Source organism: Musa acuminata, chromosome BXJ2-2, assembly GCF_036884655.1.
Source record: "Musa acuminata AAA Group cultivar baxijiao chromosome BXJ2-2, Cavendish_Baxijiao_AAA, whole genome shotgun sequence".
NCBI lineage: Eukaryota > Viridiplantae > Streptophyta > Magnoliopsida > Zingiberales > Musaceae > Musa > Musa acuminata.
In genome coordinates, this window is record NC_088339.1 from 29,173,611 (window position 1) to 29,192,600 (window position 18,990).

Here is an 18,990-nt window from a genome sequence, read left to right on the forward strand (position 1 = left end):
GAAAGCCGACACTGCCACACACCCCTTTCTCCCTCAAGTTGGAACCTTGTGGTTTCCTCTTCGGCCCTTTCCCTCTGACGCTCGTTGCCATCTTGTGCTCCTCTTCCTCCTCCTCCTCCTCCTATACTTCTCTCTCATGTCTGCCTTCTTCACCTCTCCACAAATCCATATGCATGTAAGCAGCATCTTTTTGCTTCCTGCAATCTCTTACACGACAATGTTAGCTGAAACATGCATATGCTCTATCCACTTCAGTTTTGGTCTTCTTCGTCCGATTGGCTGTCATTTCGATCAAAAATCTGGTATCGGAATTGGTCATCTACAACGAACTGTGCATTAATATAGTGATCAGGAATTGTTGTTGTCTTGCTTCAGAATAAATTACACTGTTCTTAATGCAAATCTGCAACAAAAATACCAAGTCTTTTCCAACAGAGAAATGGCTCTCCTCATTCCACGCTTGGTGTGTACGCACAATGAAGGCAGAATGTCAACCAATCCAACCGTTGACTAGACCTAAAATACTTACCAAATTCGGAATCATCCGACACTTGCAATTCGTTGACCCAACAACACCCTATATTAGTCGAACGAAGAAGCAAATATATACGTACTCGAGCAAGGTTGACATATCATATTAATGGAGTGACAGCATGCCTGTGGAACAGTGCCATGGCTAGCACACGCTCGTTACTTACGATGATCATCGCTTACCAAGGCATGAGTTAATGTTGAGAATTCCATGTACAGAACTAAAGAATACATACTTTCTAATAATAATAAATTATTTTCTTTTTGGTGAAAGCGAAATTTGATTTCAGGAGCTTATGATAATTTAACTAAATTTTTACCAATTAGAATAGTTGATCCTTTAATGAATGGACTTCATACACCACTAACATATCAAGAATTCATTATTTCCTCGATCCAACGATGTGATGCATCCAACCTACCTTTGTGATGAAGCATGTGCTGTACCTAATAGAATAAGACCTAACAAATGGTCCTGCCACATTAAATACTTACTCTCCCCTTCTCTTCTTCTTCTTCCTCTGACCCAATAAATAATGTGTCACGGACTCTTTTGTTCGAGACAATAATAAAAGCTTGTATGATCCATCCAACGATGGCATTATTCTCTATTCAACTCCATCATTTAACCTTACTAAATGCCCACCTGACCTGACCCGGCTAAGGGAATAATAACCTCTTGAACGTGACACATCAATATCACACTTGAGGGAATATTTTGTATGCTTGTTAGGTCATTGGACATATGGTATATAAGCATAACACATGAGGAAATATGATAGTATATATTATTGACTCACTGAAGTGAACTTCAGCTAGTAAGTTTCTATCGCATATATTCGTATTATAATAAAAAAAATCAAAACTAGATGGTTAGAATCATGTTGGGTTTACTCCCGATACAATCTTTTGAACGATCACACGAAATAATTCTTAATAAAATATTTTCTCATCCAATCAAAATTATTTTTCTCCTCCGATTATAACAATACTACAAGATAGACTAAGTTTTACCATTAAGATTGGGTCCGATAAAGATAGATTACAAATTAAATTATATTTTAACTAAAATTATACTCCTCAATTGTCTTATTATTATTATTTTTATCCTAAGTTATACCACGATGCAGATGGATGACTCTTAATTAGTTCGATTAAATGAAAGATATTTTGAAGTCATGCACTGAGTGCATACCATGTTTTAACATCTCAAACATGATGTGAGTAAATCTTATTTGTTTCTAATGAATGAGGCTGTGCAATATAAGATGTTGCTTGTTGTGACCACACGCCTTCTTCTTGAATTAATCTTTCACACTGACATTGTTGTTTTATATTCCATCACGTCATTCCTTGCGAGGATGGATGTATAATGAATCCTTTTCAAGTTGTGGCATTAGAGAAATCGAACTTTCATATTTTCATCAACCAAAATGGAAAAAGAAGACGTTTTTGGTCTATTTAGATTGTGTAAGTTATACTAAGATTATCTAACTAAAATGAAAAAAAATCGAACTTTCTTATGGATGTAAGTTGTACTTTTGAAGTGTCATATGTATGAAAATCATCATCGAAAGAGGTTTATTTTTTAACTTAATCCCTTCAACATTCAAGTTAATAACCTAAGATAAATTTATTATTTATAACCACATTAAAAGTAAATTTTTATATCTAATCATAAAAGGATAAAATATTCTATGAGGAAGCGGTCCTCAATTGTCTCTAATAGCATTCCCCTACTTTTTCTCCATATAATCTATATAAAAAAAAGATAATATGTATAGATACTTATACACACAAGCTAGCTAAGGGTCAACCTGTCTTTCCTATATCATATGTCAGACAATAAATATATATATATATATATATATATATATATATATATCATATTTTAAAGCCATATGCGATGAGATAATATTTCCAGCTAATGATGATAAAGCTATACAAAACACACCTACATACATACCCCCATATGGAAAGATGTTGGAATCGTGCAACTAATTGTAGGGAAGCACACAAAGATAACATAACAGGAAATGTTATTAAGCATGAACGATGCATCTTCTTCTTATACTTGTAGCACAAAGAAACCAAAACCCATTAGAACATCAAGATATGATTGTGATCTACGACTGTTGCGTGACTCTCAACGCAGTCTCAGCAGCAGATCCTCCGGACACCCCTCGGAGAACCAGGCCGTCCCCTCCCCGTTCTGTCGTATTACTGGTCCACGTCCACCGGCTGCTCCCCGTGCTGCCGGTTCGAACCCAAGAGTGAGGTCCAGCTCATCAGCATCGTCCTCCTGCACCGTCTCTTCCGGCAGCTTTCCCTCCGCCTCGGTCTGATGCATCCCCACAGCGAAGGGGTCAGAACTTGGCGAGGAGGGTGGCCTCAGGGCGTTAGCGGAGCGCTTGAACCGGACCCGGGAGTTGGTCGTCACCTTGTGGAGGTCGCAGTTGGCCCCGGCGCCGATGTCAGAGGGGATCCTCGTCATGTAGCGGATGTCGTGCGGCTTGGGGGCGGTCGCGTCAGCTGGGAAACGGGTGGCTGCCTCGCCCCTCAGCAGCACGGACTCGACGGCGGCCTGGCAGACCCGCCAGCTGCCGGACCAGAGCAAGCCGACGGAGCCGTAGACGGGGTCAATAATCCTCCCACAGGCCTCGTATAACAGCGACCGGTAAATAGCTGAAGGAAGCCGAACCACGACGACAAGAAACACATAATTCAACCCTTTCCGTGACGTGCATGCATGGCATCTGTCCGTGCGCAAGAGACGGAAACGCTAGATGCGTACCAGGGCGTAGATGAGGGGGACCGGCGTTGATGAGGTTGATGAGGCCGGCACGGCCGTAGAACTTGGCGAGGAAGACGGTGGCGTTTGCCTGGGCTTCGGGGCTCCTTATCCACTGAAGGCAAGGGCGGATGGTGCAGCCATCGCTGCACCCTTTCCGGAGGACCCGACACCCATTGCAACTCATCTTCACCTTGCCTCGATGCCGATCAGATCGGGAACAACACAGTAGTGTTAGAAGGAAGGAGAGCAGTACGGAGAAGAAGGGAAGCAATGGGGATATGTTATAAGGCCGAGAGAGGGTGGCAAAGCCAGCAGTTTGGAGAAGAGTGGGAAAGCGGTTTCCTACTCCATCTTGCTGTTGGAGTTCGTAGACTATAATACAAGAATATGCACCTTCTCGATTACTACTTCCCTATACATATATAGAAGAATCGCAAGAACTTCTAAATTAAGTATTGCAACTTGGAGGACTCAGAATCTAATCACCCACAAAAACCTTGGTTTGACCGAGCACAGCATTGTATCGAAAATCCATTGACCCAAACGTTGACTCCATCTCTACCTTGGATTCTTCACCTCGTATTAAAATCCTAGCCACTGGTCTCATTTGCCTTCAACATACGTCGCAATGATACGGAGAACATTGCCTTATCAATATGCTTTCTACAAGTTTTTTTTAAATCAACCAGAAGAAGTGTGAGGGAGAGAGAGACGTGTTTAAACCCGCGTGTGGTTTGCGCGGCGCTGTGGGCGGAGCCCCAAAAAGAAATCATTTCTGGACTTGCTTTTGGTATTTTATTGTTCCTTTATGTTTGGGCACAACATTTCTTGTGACTCCACTTGGCTTATGATGTCATAATTCTGATGCATGAACAAGATGGAAAATACCAACTGCGCTCATGGCTTTCCTAATCGGAAGGATTTCCATCTGTCATTAAATTCCATCAGCAGTAAAGAAATCATGTGCAAGATGAAATAGAAGGTTCTAATGATGTAGATTAAAGATAAAAGACTAGCTAGGTTAGGAGAAACCAGCACCCGTAAGCAGAGACTTAGGAACACCCACGTACTACGTACTGCCTCTCTTAGCATGTACTACGCTGCATGTGAGACGAGACCGAGTCAACAGGTTTCGTGTTCCATAATACCATGAGGCCTCCGTGCCGCAACTCGTATCCATCGTTGTTTGAGTCATACCATGAGACAGAGTCAAACTCGGAAGCATAGCTGAGTCAACTCCCGTAGCCCGTGCAGCATAACCGATGCTGTGGAAATACATAGTCTATAGATTGACTTGGGCTGCTCAATCCAAAGGACAGGTCGTCGGTTGATGCTCAAGTCAACCTCCTTAAAATGAGAGTATGTTGTAACAAGTTATTAAGTGCTGTAATTTACTACTGACGCATTAAATTAGTAGTAGCAAAATGGCAGTAAAGCCCAAATTGTTTTGAGTTCATCCAATCCTGTAAGATCTTCCAATTACCTTATAAATGATTTGATTTGTGAAGACTATTAGTCTCTGTTGTCACCCATCCAAAACCCCGACTTGTGATAGGTGGAAAGCCATAAGACCCATGTAAGCCGTCCGTAAGCTCATTCCTTAAAGGTGTAGTTGAATGGTGATTGAAGATTGGGTGCAATGATCCATCTGCTTCCAATTTGTAATTGGTTTTGCTGTTGGATTTAGTGATCACAAGGATATTTAGATGATAATTAATTTGTGATATTTATAAAGGCCTCTGCCCCACGTGGCACTTTCTGGCGTCATCCACGTGCCAGCAGGTGAAGGACCTTTGGGCTGACGCAGTGCGACACTTCAGACCCGGAGGAAGCGACCAACTAGCCTCTACCTTGTTCGGCCCTGTACAGGTTGGCGCTGGACACCCTAAAGTCATTTTCTAAAGCTTTAGATAGATGCACATGGCTTGACCTGAGCGGCGCCATACGAGCTAACACAGTATGATACCTTAGACTTAGATGAAGTGACCCTCAGCCTCTACCTTGTTCAGCATCGTACATGTCGACACCGAACACCCTAGAGTCGTGTCGCAATGCTCAAGACAGCGTCGCACGAATCGACTCGAGCGGCGCCACACAAGCTGACACAGTATGACACCTCAAACTCGAACGAGGCGAACCCCAGCCTCCACCTCGTTCGGTGTTGAACACCCTATCGTCGTTCGACGTCGCATGGCCCAACCCGAGCAACACCATAATTTAGTATTGTTTCATGCTATTCCGTTTCTACCATACAAGGCTTCCCTTCCTCTATCTTGTATGGGCTCAACCTTCGTCTTCACCATAATTTACTAAATAATGAAGAGTAAGAGACGATGGGAACAAGTAGTCGAGGGACGATACGAGTAAGGCAACGAAACAATAGAACAAAGATTAGAGATAATATCTTTTTTATAAAAATAAGATATATTTCATAAAAATAAAACGAGACTTTATGAAAAAGAAAAAAATTAAGATTTTTTTGTAAGAAATTTATTAAAAAAAACTTATATTTGTACCTAGAAAATATACTGATTCAATAATATATGATCCTCCTGTATGATGTCGTAGTATCGTTCATGCGAACGTCACATGATACGTGAAGGCAATAAATTAAATAGGTCCATCATGGCCCATATTATGAAATGCCACGTAGTGGCCAACTTGATGTGTACATTCTTCTTGTACGCATGCATAGTGGATCGAAAGGACCCAAGTAATGGCTTCCGCGTGTTAACCTCACACTTTTCTATTTTTATCCTTTTTTTTCCGGTTAATTCGATATATACGGGTGAATTCTCATAAAAAATTATGTAACTTTGAGAATATTCCGGATAACGCTGTAACTTTAAAATTTTTTTTTTTTACATAGCATCTTTACTTTTCAAATTGATTATTTTATATTTATCGTCTATTACTTTTTGTCCAGTCATCTTTACTTGATTGTCTCCCCTCGCCTCTCGCTTGTGACTGACGACGAGGATGCACCCCCTCCTTCCTCGTTAGCAACCGACGATGAAGAGAGGGTGCAAAGAGGTTGTGAGTGAGGGTAAGTCACGCCATCTCTCCCTTTCCTCGTCCTCAATTGATAATAAAGGGCGCTACAAGTAACTTACAACAAAGGTTACGCCTTCATTAACGAGTAAGTCCAATTAAGATGAAGGTCTCACCCTTATTGAGAAAAAAGATATCACACTGGACAAAGAAGGAGAGCCACGAAGGCTATACCTCCGTCACTTAGTAGTTTTGACAGAGGAACTTGCTTAAAATTAAGAGTAGCCGATGAGCAAAGGTTGGTCCATTAAAGGAGGGATAAAATCATCTTTTCATGTGATTATGGGTGTTTTACGGGATATTCTAAAATTTAAATTTTATTTCGAGGATTATATATATATATATATATATATATATGTTGAGTGGCCCACTTGGAACCCTTGAATCGGGAGTCTCCTCACCGGCCACAACCCCGAGGCGAACGTTAATTAGCTACACCCTTCCTCTTCTCCCCACTGGCGGTGTCCCGACCCCGCGAGAACCGGATCCTGTCACCGCCCACCAGCCGAGAGCGATGATCTCTGCCGAGACCGCCTCCCGGCCGCCAGATTCCGCGACGGCGGCCGCGACGCCGCCCTGCGCCTTGTTCAAGACGTGGGGAAGCCAGCGGCTCCTCCCCTTCGTAAACGCGAGCGGCAAGGGCAAGACCACCGTTGCGGAGGCGGAGGGGGCGTCCATGAGGAACCCAGCGTGCGGTGACGACGCGGGGCTCGATCAGGTGAGGGAGAAGCTCTTGGTTCACCTCCGGGAAGCGGCGGACCGGATGAAGTTCGTGGTCCCCTCACCGCCTCCCCCGCCGCAACAACCCAAGGACGGGAGGCCGTGGAACCTGAGGGCTCGGCGGGGGCGGCCCATGGTTCCGACAGAAATTGAGCAGCATCTTGGGGGGTCACCGTCGCCCGCGGTAGAGAGGAGGGCGGCACGGGCGAGGCCGGCGGAGTCGGACCGTCCCAGGTTCTCGATCTCTCTCTCGAGGGAGGAGATCGAGGAGGACATCTACGCGGTGACCGGATGCAGGGCTCGCCGCCGGCCCCGAAAGCGGCCCCGAGTCGTCCAAAAGCAGCTCGACGTGAGTCTCCTCACCCCATCCCCCCCATCGTTTCTCGCTACCTCTCCACCCGAAAACCCTAGTTTGCCGGAAAAGCTTCGATCTCATTTCTTATGTTGTCGTTCTTCGTCTCCTGATAACAGTGTCTGTTTCCCGGCGCATGGCTGTCGGAGGTCACCGTCGACTCGTATCGGGTCCCGGAGTAGTCTTTTGCGGGAGGTAAGTATACCTTCAGTGACGTGAATCAGTCAACCAAAGATTCTCGATTTGGCTCACACGGGAATTGGGTTCGAACAGTAAGCAATCTAAAAGAGCCTTTTGGCTAATTCTTTTACTCGCAAAAGGTGAGGGAATTCGGTTGCACTGTCATTGTGGTGTGTTGTGTTTGAAAGCATCCCCTGCTTCTAATTTGTAGCTACAGATCTGGAAACAATTATTGATGCCACCCAGATTAGTTTATTTATGTATGAGCTAATAATACTTAGCATGGTGGGCAGTTTCTTTCCAGGGTTCGTATAATTGCAGGAATAAATGTGTCTCGAGTTTGGTTGCTTCATAGTTTTAATACCCCCCCGTCCTTTGTCTGTGTGTTTTGGCAGTACCTTCTTTGCTCAATTCATAAGACATGGAAGCAAGATTTGGCGTTGAGATCGGCACCATGGAAAAGAGTTGGGGTAATTAATTGGTGGAAAATTCCATTGAAGGTGTTTCCAAATTTCTCTTTTGGCATGTACAATTTGTTTCTAAATGAAACGAATCATGGGAAGGGGGTGAATGAAATGAGTTCTTTTTTCTACTGGTGCTGGGTGTTCCTGAATAGCTTGAGCTGGATTCCTTTCATGTGTACCACATTCCATATGGATTGTGCATGAATCATTAATAAAATGATGTCGGAATGTGAATATTAATAATGTTGGGCTCAAATTCCACGGATTCATAATACAGAGAATCTACGTATAAACAATCCCAAGAAGAAGCACGAGACAGTTTTGATGTTGACCATCGACGGGGGATGAATCAGGGATAAACATGGGGTTGACTACTACGTTGACTTTGGAAGGTCAAGGGAGGACGTGGTGGAGTTGGATCGCACTAGCCTTGCAATAAAGCTAGCGATTGCTTCGTATTTTCCGTCGTTAAGGTGGAATCGAGCCATAAAGCGAGAGTGACGACGATACCCTCGACAGCTTTATTTCCTTTGTTTGATTTGGTGCGCAATGAATGAATCATGGGAAGGGGGGGAGCACCGAAGTCTGCTGCTTACTCGTTTGACAGGTAGATCAAAGGAATCGAATCGGAGTCGATGATTCACGTTGCTAGATAAACTCTCTGATTTGTTGGAATCATGAAAATGGAGTGAGTGAGTCTGCACTAGTAAAAATATTATTCGGTAGACCAACGAGGCTTGTCATCATGCTAAAAGGTTGAGCATATGTCAGATAGGTATTGGCTCGGTCTTCGTAATTTACGTCTTGGCTTGTGTGGATAGCACGACAGGTGATGCCTTCCGAGTGGGTCTGTTGATGGGGAAGTGCCAATGTCTTCCGTGGAGAGGTGTTTTGTTCTGGGAGTGAACACAAATCACGTATTAGATGTCTTCCTTATCAATGTTGCAAACGAAGCAAGGCTAGTGGCATTAGGGCTTCTTCACCACCATCACAATGGGAGTAGGTTTACAGGTGGGTTGGGACACCCTTAGCTTCCATTACATCATCTTGCATCATTGAGTGCGTCCGACTCCCACGTCCTGATTTCCCATTGCATAGCCTCCGTCCACATCCACAAGATGGCAACAGATGGCAGCATATCTAGGATACTTGTTTTGAGCTTCGAGCCATCCAAGCCATGAAAGTACATTCGGTGGAAATAGGCAGATACGACACTCTGTGAAATGACAACCCCAATCAAACTTTGGAACTATAGACCTCCTAGCAAGTCTCGAAGCATAAAGCACAGTAGCCCGATGCATTGTAGCAGGAAAGAATAATCCTGCTTCTTTATTCTATCACATAATGATGCTACTATGTCATCAACGTAAACCATATGTATCTAAGGAAATTGATGCTGATATCAAACACAACGTTTAACCTTGAACAACAAAGGAGAAGCAAAATATAAGCTGAAAGATAGATAGATAGCTGGACGTCCTCATACTATGAGATCCGAGTCATGCATGGTAATAGCTGGGTTGAGTCACGACCCCGTGGGAGCTAGCCTGAGCTGGAGGTCCAACCCGGACGACTCGCCCGAGTCCGACGAGTCCTTGCGCATCGTGACGGGAACTGTCGCAGAGAACCTCGTGAACGAGCCTGCGTCCTGCTCCAACAACCGCGCGCCGCCACCGGCGGTGGAGTACGGGACAGCAGGAGGAACAATCGGAGGGACGGACGAGGAGGGAAAGGCGCATGCATGCGACACGTGGAAGGGCGGCGGCCGTGAGATGCACACCCACCCGGCGGGGACCGGGAGGAGGTGGGGCTGCGGCGCGATGGCGGACACCATGGGGTTCACCGGGCACATCTGGCCGGTAGGCGCCCAGAAGCCGCCTCCGTGGTGGTGCATGTGGGCGCGATTCAGCTGTTGCCGCTCCTTCTTGTGCGCGTTCTGGTGGCCGCCCAAGGCCTGCGAGTTGGCGAACTCGCGGCGGCAGTACTGGCACTGGTACTTCCGCACGTCTGCGCCGTAGCCGTCGCCGCCACCGTACGCGGGGGCTGTGGCCATGGTGATCGTCGATGACGAATACGACTCCGACCTGAGCCGGGTCTTCTCTTCCTCAGACACGTGGAATCCCAACAGCTTCTTCCTCGAGCTGCTGCTGCTGCTGTTCTTGGACGTGCACTTGATCCCTGACATACTGGGCTCTCTCTGTACTTCGCTATCTCTCTGGCGAGAGAAGTACAGATGCGCACACAAACAGAGGAGGTATGGATGAGAAATACTTGAGGGAGTTAGGTTGGTCTGCTTTGGTTGTGAGTTGGGCTCAGACCCCTCTCTCTTTCTCTATATATATGGATGAACTTTTAGGTTTAGAAGATTAAAGAAAGCAAAATGAGTCACGTAGGTTATCTTAAATTGGTTTTATGAGCATCATTCTACAAATAGCTGTGTCATATCATTAAATAAGACATGATTTACTGATATATATTTTTGGTTCTCTCATCACCGATAGTAGATCAGCGCACATCTAACACACAGGTTGTGATAATTAAGATCGCCTGACTTCGATCACGCACACGTAGCAAGTCGAATCAAATTATCCTTTATTTTTATTATGGTGAGAAATCCTTCTTCATCTTCTTGAAGGCTGGATCGAATAAAAGGTTCCAGTTCGATTGTTCTTGGAACCTTAAAAAAGTTTGTATCTTTTAAGAGAGTTCACATCCTTAGCTTTGTCTTGCTGCTTGACAAAGGAACTGAGCTTATATTCAATTTTTGGAGTTCATTTCCTTTTGCATAGGGCTTCTTTCTCTCACTAAAGGATAAGCCTTCAACATTGTTCTTTTGTTCTCTCATTCTTCAGGCCAATGATCACAAGCATGGTAGTAATCTGCTAATTTCTTACAACAACATTAATTCCTAGAAAAAACTTCCTCCCACTAAGAAGTTGGCTGATGATCAACAAATTCAACATCATGAGATAATATCTTTATTTAATCTATGATTTACAATGCTGATTCAAATAATCGAACTACTTAGGTCATTGACTCCATGCATGCTCCTATCTTGTTCTCTCACTGGCTGAATGCATAATGTTTGAGCTACCCTCGAGCAAATAACTCCATCAGAGATGAAGAACATTAGGCTATAGGTGACAACCACCCACCTTCGCTCACCATTGCTGATGTGATGAAGCTGCCATAATCAACGTTGCATCTTGTGTCGCACGTCTAATCTACCTTATCAACCATCCCTTTTCACTCTTGAGGAACTCTCTTGGCCTCTTGCGAATCATAGAGAAGCCTGATTAAGTGTCACATAAGCCTTGCAGTATCTTATCTTCTTTATAGTCTTCCCGGCCTTGTCTCCCTTCTTTTAAGCTCATTCCACTCATTGCCTTATTTCTTGTGCCAATAAAAGATGTTTATTAGGGTTTGCCTTGTGCATTTTTTGTTTTCTTTACAGGAAATATATAATACTGACAACTAAAGGAGAAACAAGACAGATTCCAACAGTGCTCAACTTATAATTGACAGATTAATTACGTTTATTGATATTATTTATTCCCTCTAATAAGAAAGAAAAGAGAAGTCAAGAGGATAAGTGCATGGCAGGAAATTGTGGAAGAGGCAAATGAAATTTTTTATCAAGAGACATCTTATCTATTTATGGAGTTATAGTACTCATATTTGATGGCACATTTATACTATCATCTCTTTATCTTCATAACCCAAATAATCTCCTCCTTCATTGACATCTAAAATGGTGTTACAACATAACCTCTTATATCTCACAAATCCTAAAGATTGTCTCTATTTTCACACGAGAGAGACTTAATTCTCTCTCTCTCTCTCTCTCTCTCTCTCTCTCTCTCTCTCTCTCTCTCTCGTTTTTAATTGTCTAATTTTTCTTAACAATAACATATATATATATATATATATATATATATATATATATAAAGTGTCCAGACAAGAAGGGCAGGTCCAACATGATAATGATGATATTTGATGGCATTAGCATCTTGCCATGAGATAAATAAGGGTTGATATTTAGGGCCCATGATCTGACATCTGAACTCTCTCTCTCTCTCTCTCTCTCTTTCTCATCTACTTGCTCTTGAGACCCACCATGGTCAGTTTTCTCTTGTACATCTTCCCCGCACAAAGTGCTTGAAGTGACCCTTTCAGATACCAGTCATGTCCTTATTTATCAATTGAGCTCCTGCATTCCCCTTGGGCTAGCATAGGGCACCTGATCAAGTTAATTACTTGCAGATGTGAGAAACCATTGTAACAGTGTTTAAGTAGCTTCAATCTCCCCTTTGCTTTATGTCCTTCCTATCATGTCAGGACTCACAACTCTACTGTTCTATCTTCAACAAATATGTGCAACGTGGCCGATGCTTTTGGCGATTACTAGTTTGTAAAGCATATAGCCTTTTTCTTTTCATATATGGAACTGTCTTAGATGATGCACAACTTTAGCATGTGATGTGTGCATGATAAGCATCTTGGACGCTCATTATGTTCCAGTGTAGATACGTAAAGGACAAATTCTCGTTTAACTTGCTGTAGAGAACTCGACATGCGTGAAAGCGGATTCCTTGTGTATTCTTTGTGTCTATATCATGACGTCCATGCATGGGTCGAGTGAGAAGTTAATACATTTAGCTTGTGAATAGCAAACAATAATGGATAACCTCAGTAAGCATCAAACGGGCCATCAATTTGTTTGATTGCACCGTTCTCTTCCCTTTCAGCATACCTGCAAAGTGCAATGTCACAGACAAGCTGCAACGGAGGTGATGGTTGAATCGAAGACCATTTCTTTGCGGACTACTCGTAGGCATCTACTACAATATCATACGCATCAGTCCAGTTTAACTGGAGACTTTGATGTAATTCAAAGTCAGCTTCTTAGACCGGTGGAGTTGATTACTTGAATCAGAGAAGTCATCATAGCCAGGACATCCAACACTCTGAATTGGTCAACTGGAGGGAGTGGGCAAAGCAGCAAGCTAGATGTGATTTCAAGTCAGAAACACATGTGAATCTCCAATCAAGAATTTGAAGTCATCTGATGATGATTGTTTACTGCCAGGAGTGCTATGACATGGCCGTCAATTATCAGTGCATGAAGCTTAAGGCTAAACCCTAATGTGCCAGGCAAGAGCTGGTGACTAACAGCTCTGAATTGTTCAAAAATATATAATGATAGGACACTAAAGGAATCGGTGACTTGACCGAATCCTTCAGACAAACATGGTCACCAAGAATTTGATCAACCTTCCGCTTAAGAAGGTTGAATCTTTCAAACACCAGTTTGAATGGTCCAACAGTCTCTTAATGAAAGAATTAGATGCAGATCACAGAACACGACCTTTTGTTTGCCATCAATGTTCATGTCACATAAGCACATATCGGAAGAGAGAGACTGTAAGCTCCAAACGCCAGGCAATTGGTTCCATCTCAGAAACACACTATGACCTAAAACTCTCTGCTGGTGTTAGTGCTCATATCAGAAACTAAAGGCAGTACCATTTGCCATCAAGAATAGAACCTTTTGATGGTATCATCTGAGAACAGAATCTTTTCCTATAATGCAACAAGCATCAACTACTTCAAGAACAAGAGGTTCCAAGCCTTTCTTTATATCATCCTGCGTCCTTCGAGTTTGTTTGAAGGGGTCAAATCTAGCAATCTTGAGGTCCTCTCTTCATCGGTCGTCAAGTTCTTGAGAGTAAAAAATGATGGGGTGGTGCAGAAGACAGTACTCGATGTCTTAGTTTAAGCGTTATGGTAGAACATATCACATGGATCGGAGCTCTCAAGAACACGGAGCCAACGACCCGTGAATTGCTGCGCACTGCATGGTTGATGGTCCTCGCGTTGCGTGGGTCTGCTCACCGCTGGAATCATACACCCGAACTTGCATTGAAATGCCAAGTTTTGGAAGCAGGAATACATCAGACCACAACAAGTCATCATGCAAAGAATCAAAGCACATTTTGTATATAACATATTTTCTGTATTGGAACTCCCAAACTGTTGAATTGCTCAGCAGCAGCACGATCTTAGTCTTAGGTTTTCATGCAACAGTCAACCGATGGCAGAGAGAGGAAACTCCTCATGCAACAGCCAACAGGCGGTGAGCTTACCGCAAGGGTGGTGCTCGGACCTCATCTGCGCGTGAGAGACAGATGACGGCAGCTGACTTGGCAGATGGTAACATCAAAGAGACTACATCAATGAATAACTAGGCTTGGAGGTCGTCTTCCTCAAGCCATCCTTCCACCTTCCAACCTACTTCTTGGGACTTTCTGGCTCATTGCCATCGCAGTATAAACCTCGGTCGCCCTCTCTACTGCTTCCGTAGTCCTTCATTGTACCTGCGAGGCCTTTGAGTCTGCCACCCTTCCCATATCTTTTACTCAGTTTGTTCTTCCTCTCCTCACTGAGATCATGGCCGCTAAAAGGCCTCGGGATGACTCTGACGAAAACTCGGATCGGCTCGGTGATAAAAGGATCAAGCGCCGACCTTCATTTGCGACGTTCGTAATCCTAATACCTCCGTTTCTCGATTCCATCTCTTCCTACCTACCATGATCATCTTATTCGTGTTTCCTTTATCTTCCTCGAGAAAGATTTTGTATTACTTAGATGAGATATTCTTCCGAACATGGTAGTGCAGTACCACGAATTCCCTTCAAAAAGATGATGCTGTTCGATGTTTAATTAAGCAGGTGACGAAAAAAATAATCTATCTTGCTCACCTTCATCCTCTCCCTTTGACAGGGTGATAAAGGAAGCTATGATGGTGAGCAAACAGCAGAGCATGCTTTCGTCCTTGGAGCCATTGTTTCGCAAAGTGGTACGACGAAATCTCTAACAAAGCATTCCCATGTCATGGAAGCATCTCGTATTGCTCGACTATGCTAGCCAAGACTCGTTAGTCGTCTTCTTTCTTTATAGCTTTAAGCAGACTGCATGTCTCCAGTTCACTGCCATTCGCTTATACTATTCATCAACAAGCATGCAAAAAAAAAAGATTATAGTGTGACAAATGAGTAGGTTAGCTTATGGCAGCTGCATTTTAATTATTCCTGGATACCTATATTTAAATGAAACTGGATGTATCTTATCAGGTGCAAGAGGAAGTGGAAAGAATACTGCTTCACAGTACCTATTTGCGCCCTCAAAGGTAATTGCTGCAGCTGCTTGTTTCGATCAAGATACGCTTCCATGGAACGTCTGAAGACATCCCAAGACACAAAAGTACTGTTTGATCTTTTGCAGGTCGCTCCAACTGCAAGTTGAACCAGCAGAGCCATCAAGCTTCAAACTCATATTCCAAAAGCCGCTATCACAGCCCATCTTCACTGGGACCAAAATCGACGGCTTTGACAACACTCCACTCCAAATCCTCCTTGTAGCCACTAATACTTTGGAAGCTCCTCCATCCTTGATACATTTACACCCTCTCAGAGTTGAACTAGTAGCACTGCAGGGAGATTTCCCTGCCGGGGATCAGGAGGATTGGACCAGCGACGAGTTCAATAGCCAGATTTTGAAAGAAAGAACCGGGAAGAGGCCACTGCTCATCGGAGATGTCACCGTGATGCTTAGAGATGGAGCTGCGTTCGTATCCGAGCTATATTTCACCGATAACTCGAGCTGGGGAAAGAGTGGGATATTCAAGATAGGTGCCAGGGTTGTGCCAGGAAGCTACCGCGGACCAAGGATTAGAGAAGCCATGACCGAGCCTTTCAAGGTCAAAGATCACAGAGGCGAATGTAAGTTTGGTATCCTCTCCTCTGTTTTAGTTAATTTTCTTCAACTAGTTTCATCAGATGAACCATCTACTCGCTGCTAATGCTTTTATCTTAAGATGATTCCATGTAACGATGAATTTTTCTATGTCTATTCAACCAAATCTCTAGTTTGATCAAGATATAGAATTTATGAACCAACAAATAAAAATAATTTGTTGCAGCATACAAAAAGCATTATCCACCAGCCCTAGAAGATGAGGTATGGCGGCTGGAGAAGATCGCCAAGGACGGTAAATTCCACAAGAAGCTGGCAGATGCCAACATTAACACCGTCCAAGACTTCTTGAAGCTGTGGTTTGTCAACCCACAGAGCCTTCGACAGGTGAAGCTTGAACACATTCGGTGATCTTATCTAAAGTAGTAAGCGTTCAGTGATCTTATCAGACTCTTCCTTCTGCATCAGATACTGGGGCAAGGAATGTCGGATCGGAAGTGGGAGGCGACCATCAATCACGCGAAGACCTGCGTCGTCGGCGACAAACTCTACATCCACCACGGCCGGCGATATGCTATCGTCCTGAACTCAGTTTGCCAGGTTGTGAGCATCATTGCCGGCGCTAATAGATACACCCTACAGGATCTGGTTAACAGAGCTGACAGAGTAAGAACTCAACTTACCCGATGTTGCTCCACAATGCAAACTCATCGTCTCTTATCTACTCCGCAGGACCATGTTCATCAACTAACTCGAGAAGCATACGAAAATTGGGGTCATTTGGAAGAGTTCCACGGATTGCTGCCTAATACTAATCTTCCTCTACATCAAATTAGTACGCAAAGAGAACTACCGATTGTGATCTGTTTGCTTGGATTGGTTTCTAGCTGCGATTGATCTGACAGCTTTATCCTCTTAGCAGATGTGCAGATGCCACGAGGTACTGTAGAACCTGATCTGTACACGGATCAAGACGAGGTTGGAACATTCGTGTGTGACTTTGGCGACGACGGCGTTGGTCCTTTCAACTTTTCTGATGTGCAGTCAACAACATACTAAGAGTCATCGTAACATTCCAGGAATTGAAGTAAGCTCTATGAGTGCATATGGCAGTGACATGAACTATGTATCAGTCGGTGCCTTGTTTGCATGCAATGTAGGCGTATCCAAATTATTTTATTCTTTTACGTTTTTTTTTTTGTGGCTTTGCATCATTTTGTTCCAATAACGAAGATAGATGTCCAATCCAGCTGGTAACTTCATTCGACCCTGGTCTGATGAGCTAACTGATATATTAATTTTTTTTTAATCTAAATTATTAATTAAAATATTTAAGATGAAAGTAATAGTGGTATATTCATACTTTTATAAATCGATTTTAATATTATCTACTTCGATTGCGAAACTGATATATTTCAATATATCAATTCTCAATACCCTCTATACATTATTGTACATTCAGATATGTTTATGATAAAACAACTTTAACAGATCTTTTAGCTTTCATATCGATTTACTTCAATTTAGCTATCCAACTTTTTTTTTATTAAATGTAACTAGTCAGGATTTGTAATATGTGATAAAGATTTGTTGTTGAAATATTAAATCAAAAGAGATGTGATTTTGGTTTAGAAGTTTAATTTAAGATAAGAATTTGCATGCTTAGAATCAAAGTTTTGAATTTATAGAGATATATATACATATATGATTGTAAATTGTGATATTTAATATGAATTTAGTTTAAAATTATATTCTCTACTCTACTCTATTATCACTCCAATGCGGTGACCCAGTCAAAGGATTTTGCCCCACCGTATCGAGCACTCGATTCGGTCGGCCATGCCTGTCCACCACCGGGGCTGACTGGGGCGGTGGCGGCTAAAGGTGCTGCCTTTGCGCCAGCCAGTCGGAGCTCCACGGCGTTGAATTTTGAGATGGATGCAATCAATTAAACACGGCAACGGGGAAATTTCTTCCCTACTTCAGCTGAGAGCGAGACTTGTCAACATCGTGCCAGAGGAAAGAAACCAGAAAGAAGAAAGAACGAGAGAGATGATGTGTTCGTCGGACCTGGTCCTACTATTCTTGGGACAAGACGACAACAATCCCATGAAGAGCGGCTTAACGAGGACGTCAAGCTGGGAGATTGTGATGCCCAGATTTAACTTATCTTTTAACGTCAAGGCTCACGTCGTTCAACTGATCATTAATGCAGAGGAGACTAAGCAACAGGTCCTTATTTGTTGATTCAAGTAGAAAGACATACAAGCAGCATATTTCGACGTTCACACTTTAGAGACCTGCAACTTGCTGCAGTGGAGGGCAACCAAATAGCGACTGCTAGTAATATATAAGATAGATGGATAGATACATAGATACATGGCCATGAGATGTTTGTTTGATGGTAGGAACGGTATCAGCAGCTTGGAAGTGATACTCCACAAGCAGCGGCGACCTTCTTCCCGCCGCTGATATACCCACTCAAGCTGGGGTCGTTCAAGTACTGGCAGTAGCAAGGGACCTGAGATTTGATCCTGGAGCAGCACAGGCTGCTGGGCCGCGTAGAGAACAGGAAGGCTGCCGCACAGGGGTTCAGCAACGTCGGGTCGCATGTCACCGACTCCACCGCGGTCGGAGTTCGGAGCAGAAGAAGCGCAGAGATCATGCAAAAGTACACGACCGAGGAGGGCTTCATCTTGGACAAGAAGAAGCGGGTGTTGCAGTGAAGTGGAGGAATTATGATGCTCCTACTTATAGACGAAATTTGACTCCTTTTTCCCACTCGTTCATTTCAAGAGGCATTATTGCACATAGTGGCCAAGCCGCCTTACGAAGAAATGTCGCCGTAGGCCTCCTGCTCGTGGGAGAACGAGTCCACCATTAGTCATAAAGGTGTTCACCACTTCGATAACAACAACATGAAAGTTGACTTGCTCTTCACCTTGAGGTGACTTGGGGTCTTGCATCATTGTCCATATTATAATGGCGCACCTGCATTATAATGCTTGGATGATTAACTCAAGCACTCTGTCGTCCATTGTCTACGATGCAGAGCATCCGCACTGCTGCTCGTAGATAGTCTTGAATTTTAATCGGAATCAAATCAGTTCGATAGTCCATCGATTTCATTCTAAAATGAAATC

At 43.5% G+C, this 18,990-nt stretch overlaps 4 protein-coding genes across 6 annotated transcripts; 2 read left to right on the forward strand and 2 right to left on the reverse strand.

Moving 5' to 3' along the window:
• Window positions 1-2,553: 2,553 nt before the first annotated feature.
• LOC103975536 (LOB domain-containing protein 40) lies at window positions 2,554-3,696 on the reverse strand. Its single transcript, XM_009390520.3, has 2 exons — window positions 3,326-3,696; window positions 2,554-3,216 (listed from the first exon to the last, which is right to left on the reverse strand). Exons 1-2 carry the CDS (start codon window positions 3,507-3,509, stop codon window positions 2,678-2,680), a joined length of 723 nt encoding a protein of 240 aa, XP_009388795.2. The 5' UTR covers window positions 3,510-3,696; the 3' UTR covers window positions 2,554-2,677.
• Window positions 3,697-6,761: 3,065 nt separating this feature from the next.
• Window positions 6,762-8,220, forward strand: LOC103975535 (uncharacterized). Of its 2 annotated transcripts, XM_065094690.1 has the most exons (3): window positions 6,762-7,445; window positions 7,568-7,643; window positions 8,024-8,220. In XM_065094690.1, exons 1-2 carry the CDS (start codon window positions 6,891-6,893, stop codon window positions 7,628-7,630), a joined length of 618 nt encoding a protein of 205 aa, XP_064950762.1. In that variant the 5' UTR covers window positions 6,762-6,890; the 3' UTR covers window positions 7,631-7,643; window positions 8,024-8,220. The 2 variants fall into 2 exon arrangements, with proteins under 2 accessions (XP_064950762.1, XP_009388794.2); XM_009390519.3 differs by having other exon boundaries at window positions 7,568-8,220.
• Window positions 8,221-9,311: 1,091 nt separating this feature from the next.
• LOC103975534 (zinc finger protein GIS3) lies at window positions 9,312-10,407 on the reverse strand. Its single transcript, XM_009390518.3, has one exon. It carries the CDS (start codon window positions 10,275-10,277, stop codon window positions 9,618-9,620), a length of 660 nt encoding a protein of 219 aa, XP_009388793.2. The 5' UTR covers window positions 10,278-10,407; the 3' UTR covers window positions 9,312-9,617.
• Window positions 10,408-14,388: 3,981 nt separating this feature from the next.
• On the forward strand, window positions 14,389-17,114 carry LOC108952114 (protein SAR DEFICIENT 1-like). 2 transcript variants are annotated; one of them, XM_065096478.1, is made up of 8 exons: window positions 14,389-14,631; window positions 14,876-14,951; window positions 15,226-15,281; window positions 15,377-15,873; window positions 16,074-16,234; window positions 16,316-16,513; window positions 16,580-16,682; window positions 16,767-17,114. In XM_065096478.1, exons 1-8 carry the CDS (start codon window positions 14,543-14,545, stop codon window positions 16,904-16,906), a joined length of 1,320 nt encoding a protein of 439 aa, XP_064952550.1. In that variant the 5' UTR covers window positions 14,389-14,542; the 3' UTR covers window positions 16,907-17,114. The 2 variants fall into 2 exon arrangements, with proteins under 2 accessions (XP_064952550.1, XP_064952551.1); XM_065096479.1 differs by having other exon boundaries at window positions 14,390-14,631; window positions 16,770-17,114.
• The last annotated feature ends 1,876 nt before the right edge of the window (window positions 17,115-18,990 follow it).

Bases quoted from the DNA above. Each gene is read 5' to 3' on its own strand.
- LOC103975536 (XM_009390520.3), bottom strand. From the start codon at position 3,509: ATGAGTTGCAATGGGTGTCGGGTCCTCCGGAAAGGGTGCAGCGATGGC. The intron at 3,217-3,325 runs GTACGCATCTAG...GGCTTCCTTCAG, and splicing joins TCCCCCTCATCTACGCCCTG to CTATTTACCGGTCGCTGTTA.
- LOC103975535 (XM_009390519.3), top strand. From the start codon at position 6,891: ATGATCTCTGCCGAGACCGCCTCCCGGCCGCCAGATTCCGCGACGGCG. The intron at 7,446-7,567 runs GTGAGTCTCCTC...TCCTGATAACAG, and splicing joins TCGTCCAAAAGCAGCTCGAC to TGTCTGTTTCCCGGCGCATG.
- LOC103975534 (XM_009390518.3), bottom strand. From the start codon at position 10,277: ATGTCAGGGATCAAGTGCACGTCCAAGAACAGCAGCAGCAGCAGCTCG.
- LOC108952114 (XM_065096478.1), top strand. From the start codon at position 14,543: ATGGCCGCTAAAAGGCCTCGGGATGACTCTGACGAAAACTCGGATCGG. The intron at 14,952-15,225 runs GTACGACGAAAT...GTATCTTATCAG, and splicing joins AGCCATTGTTTCGCAAAGTG to GTGCAAGAGGAAGTGGAAAG. The intron at 15,874-16,073 runs GTAAGTTTGGTA...AATTTGTTGCAG, and splicing joins CAAAGATCACAGAGGCGAAT to CATACAAAAAGCATTATCCA.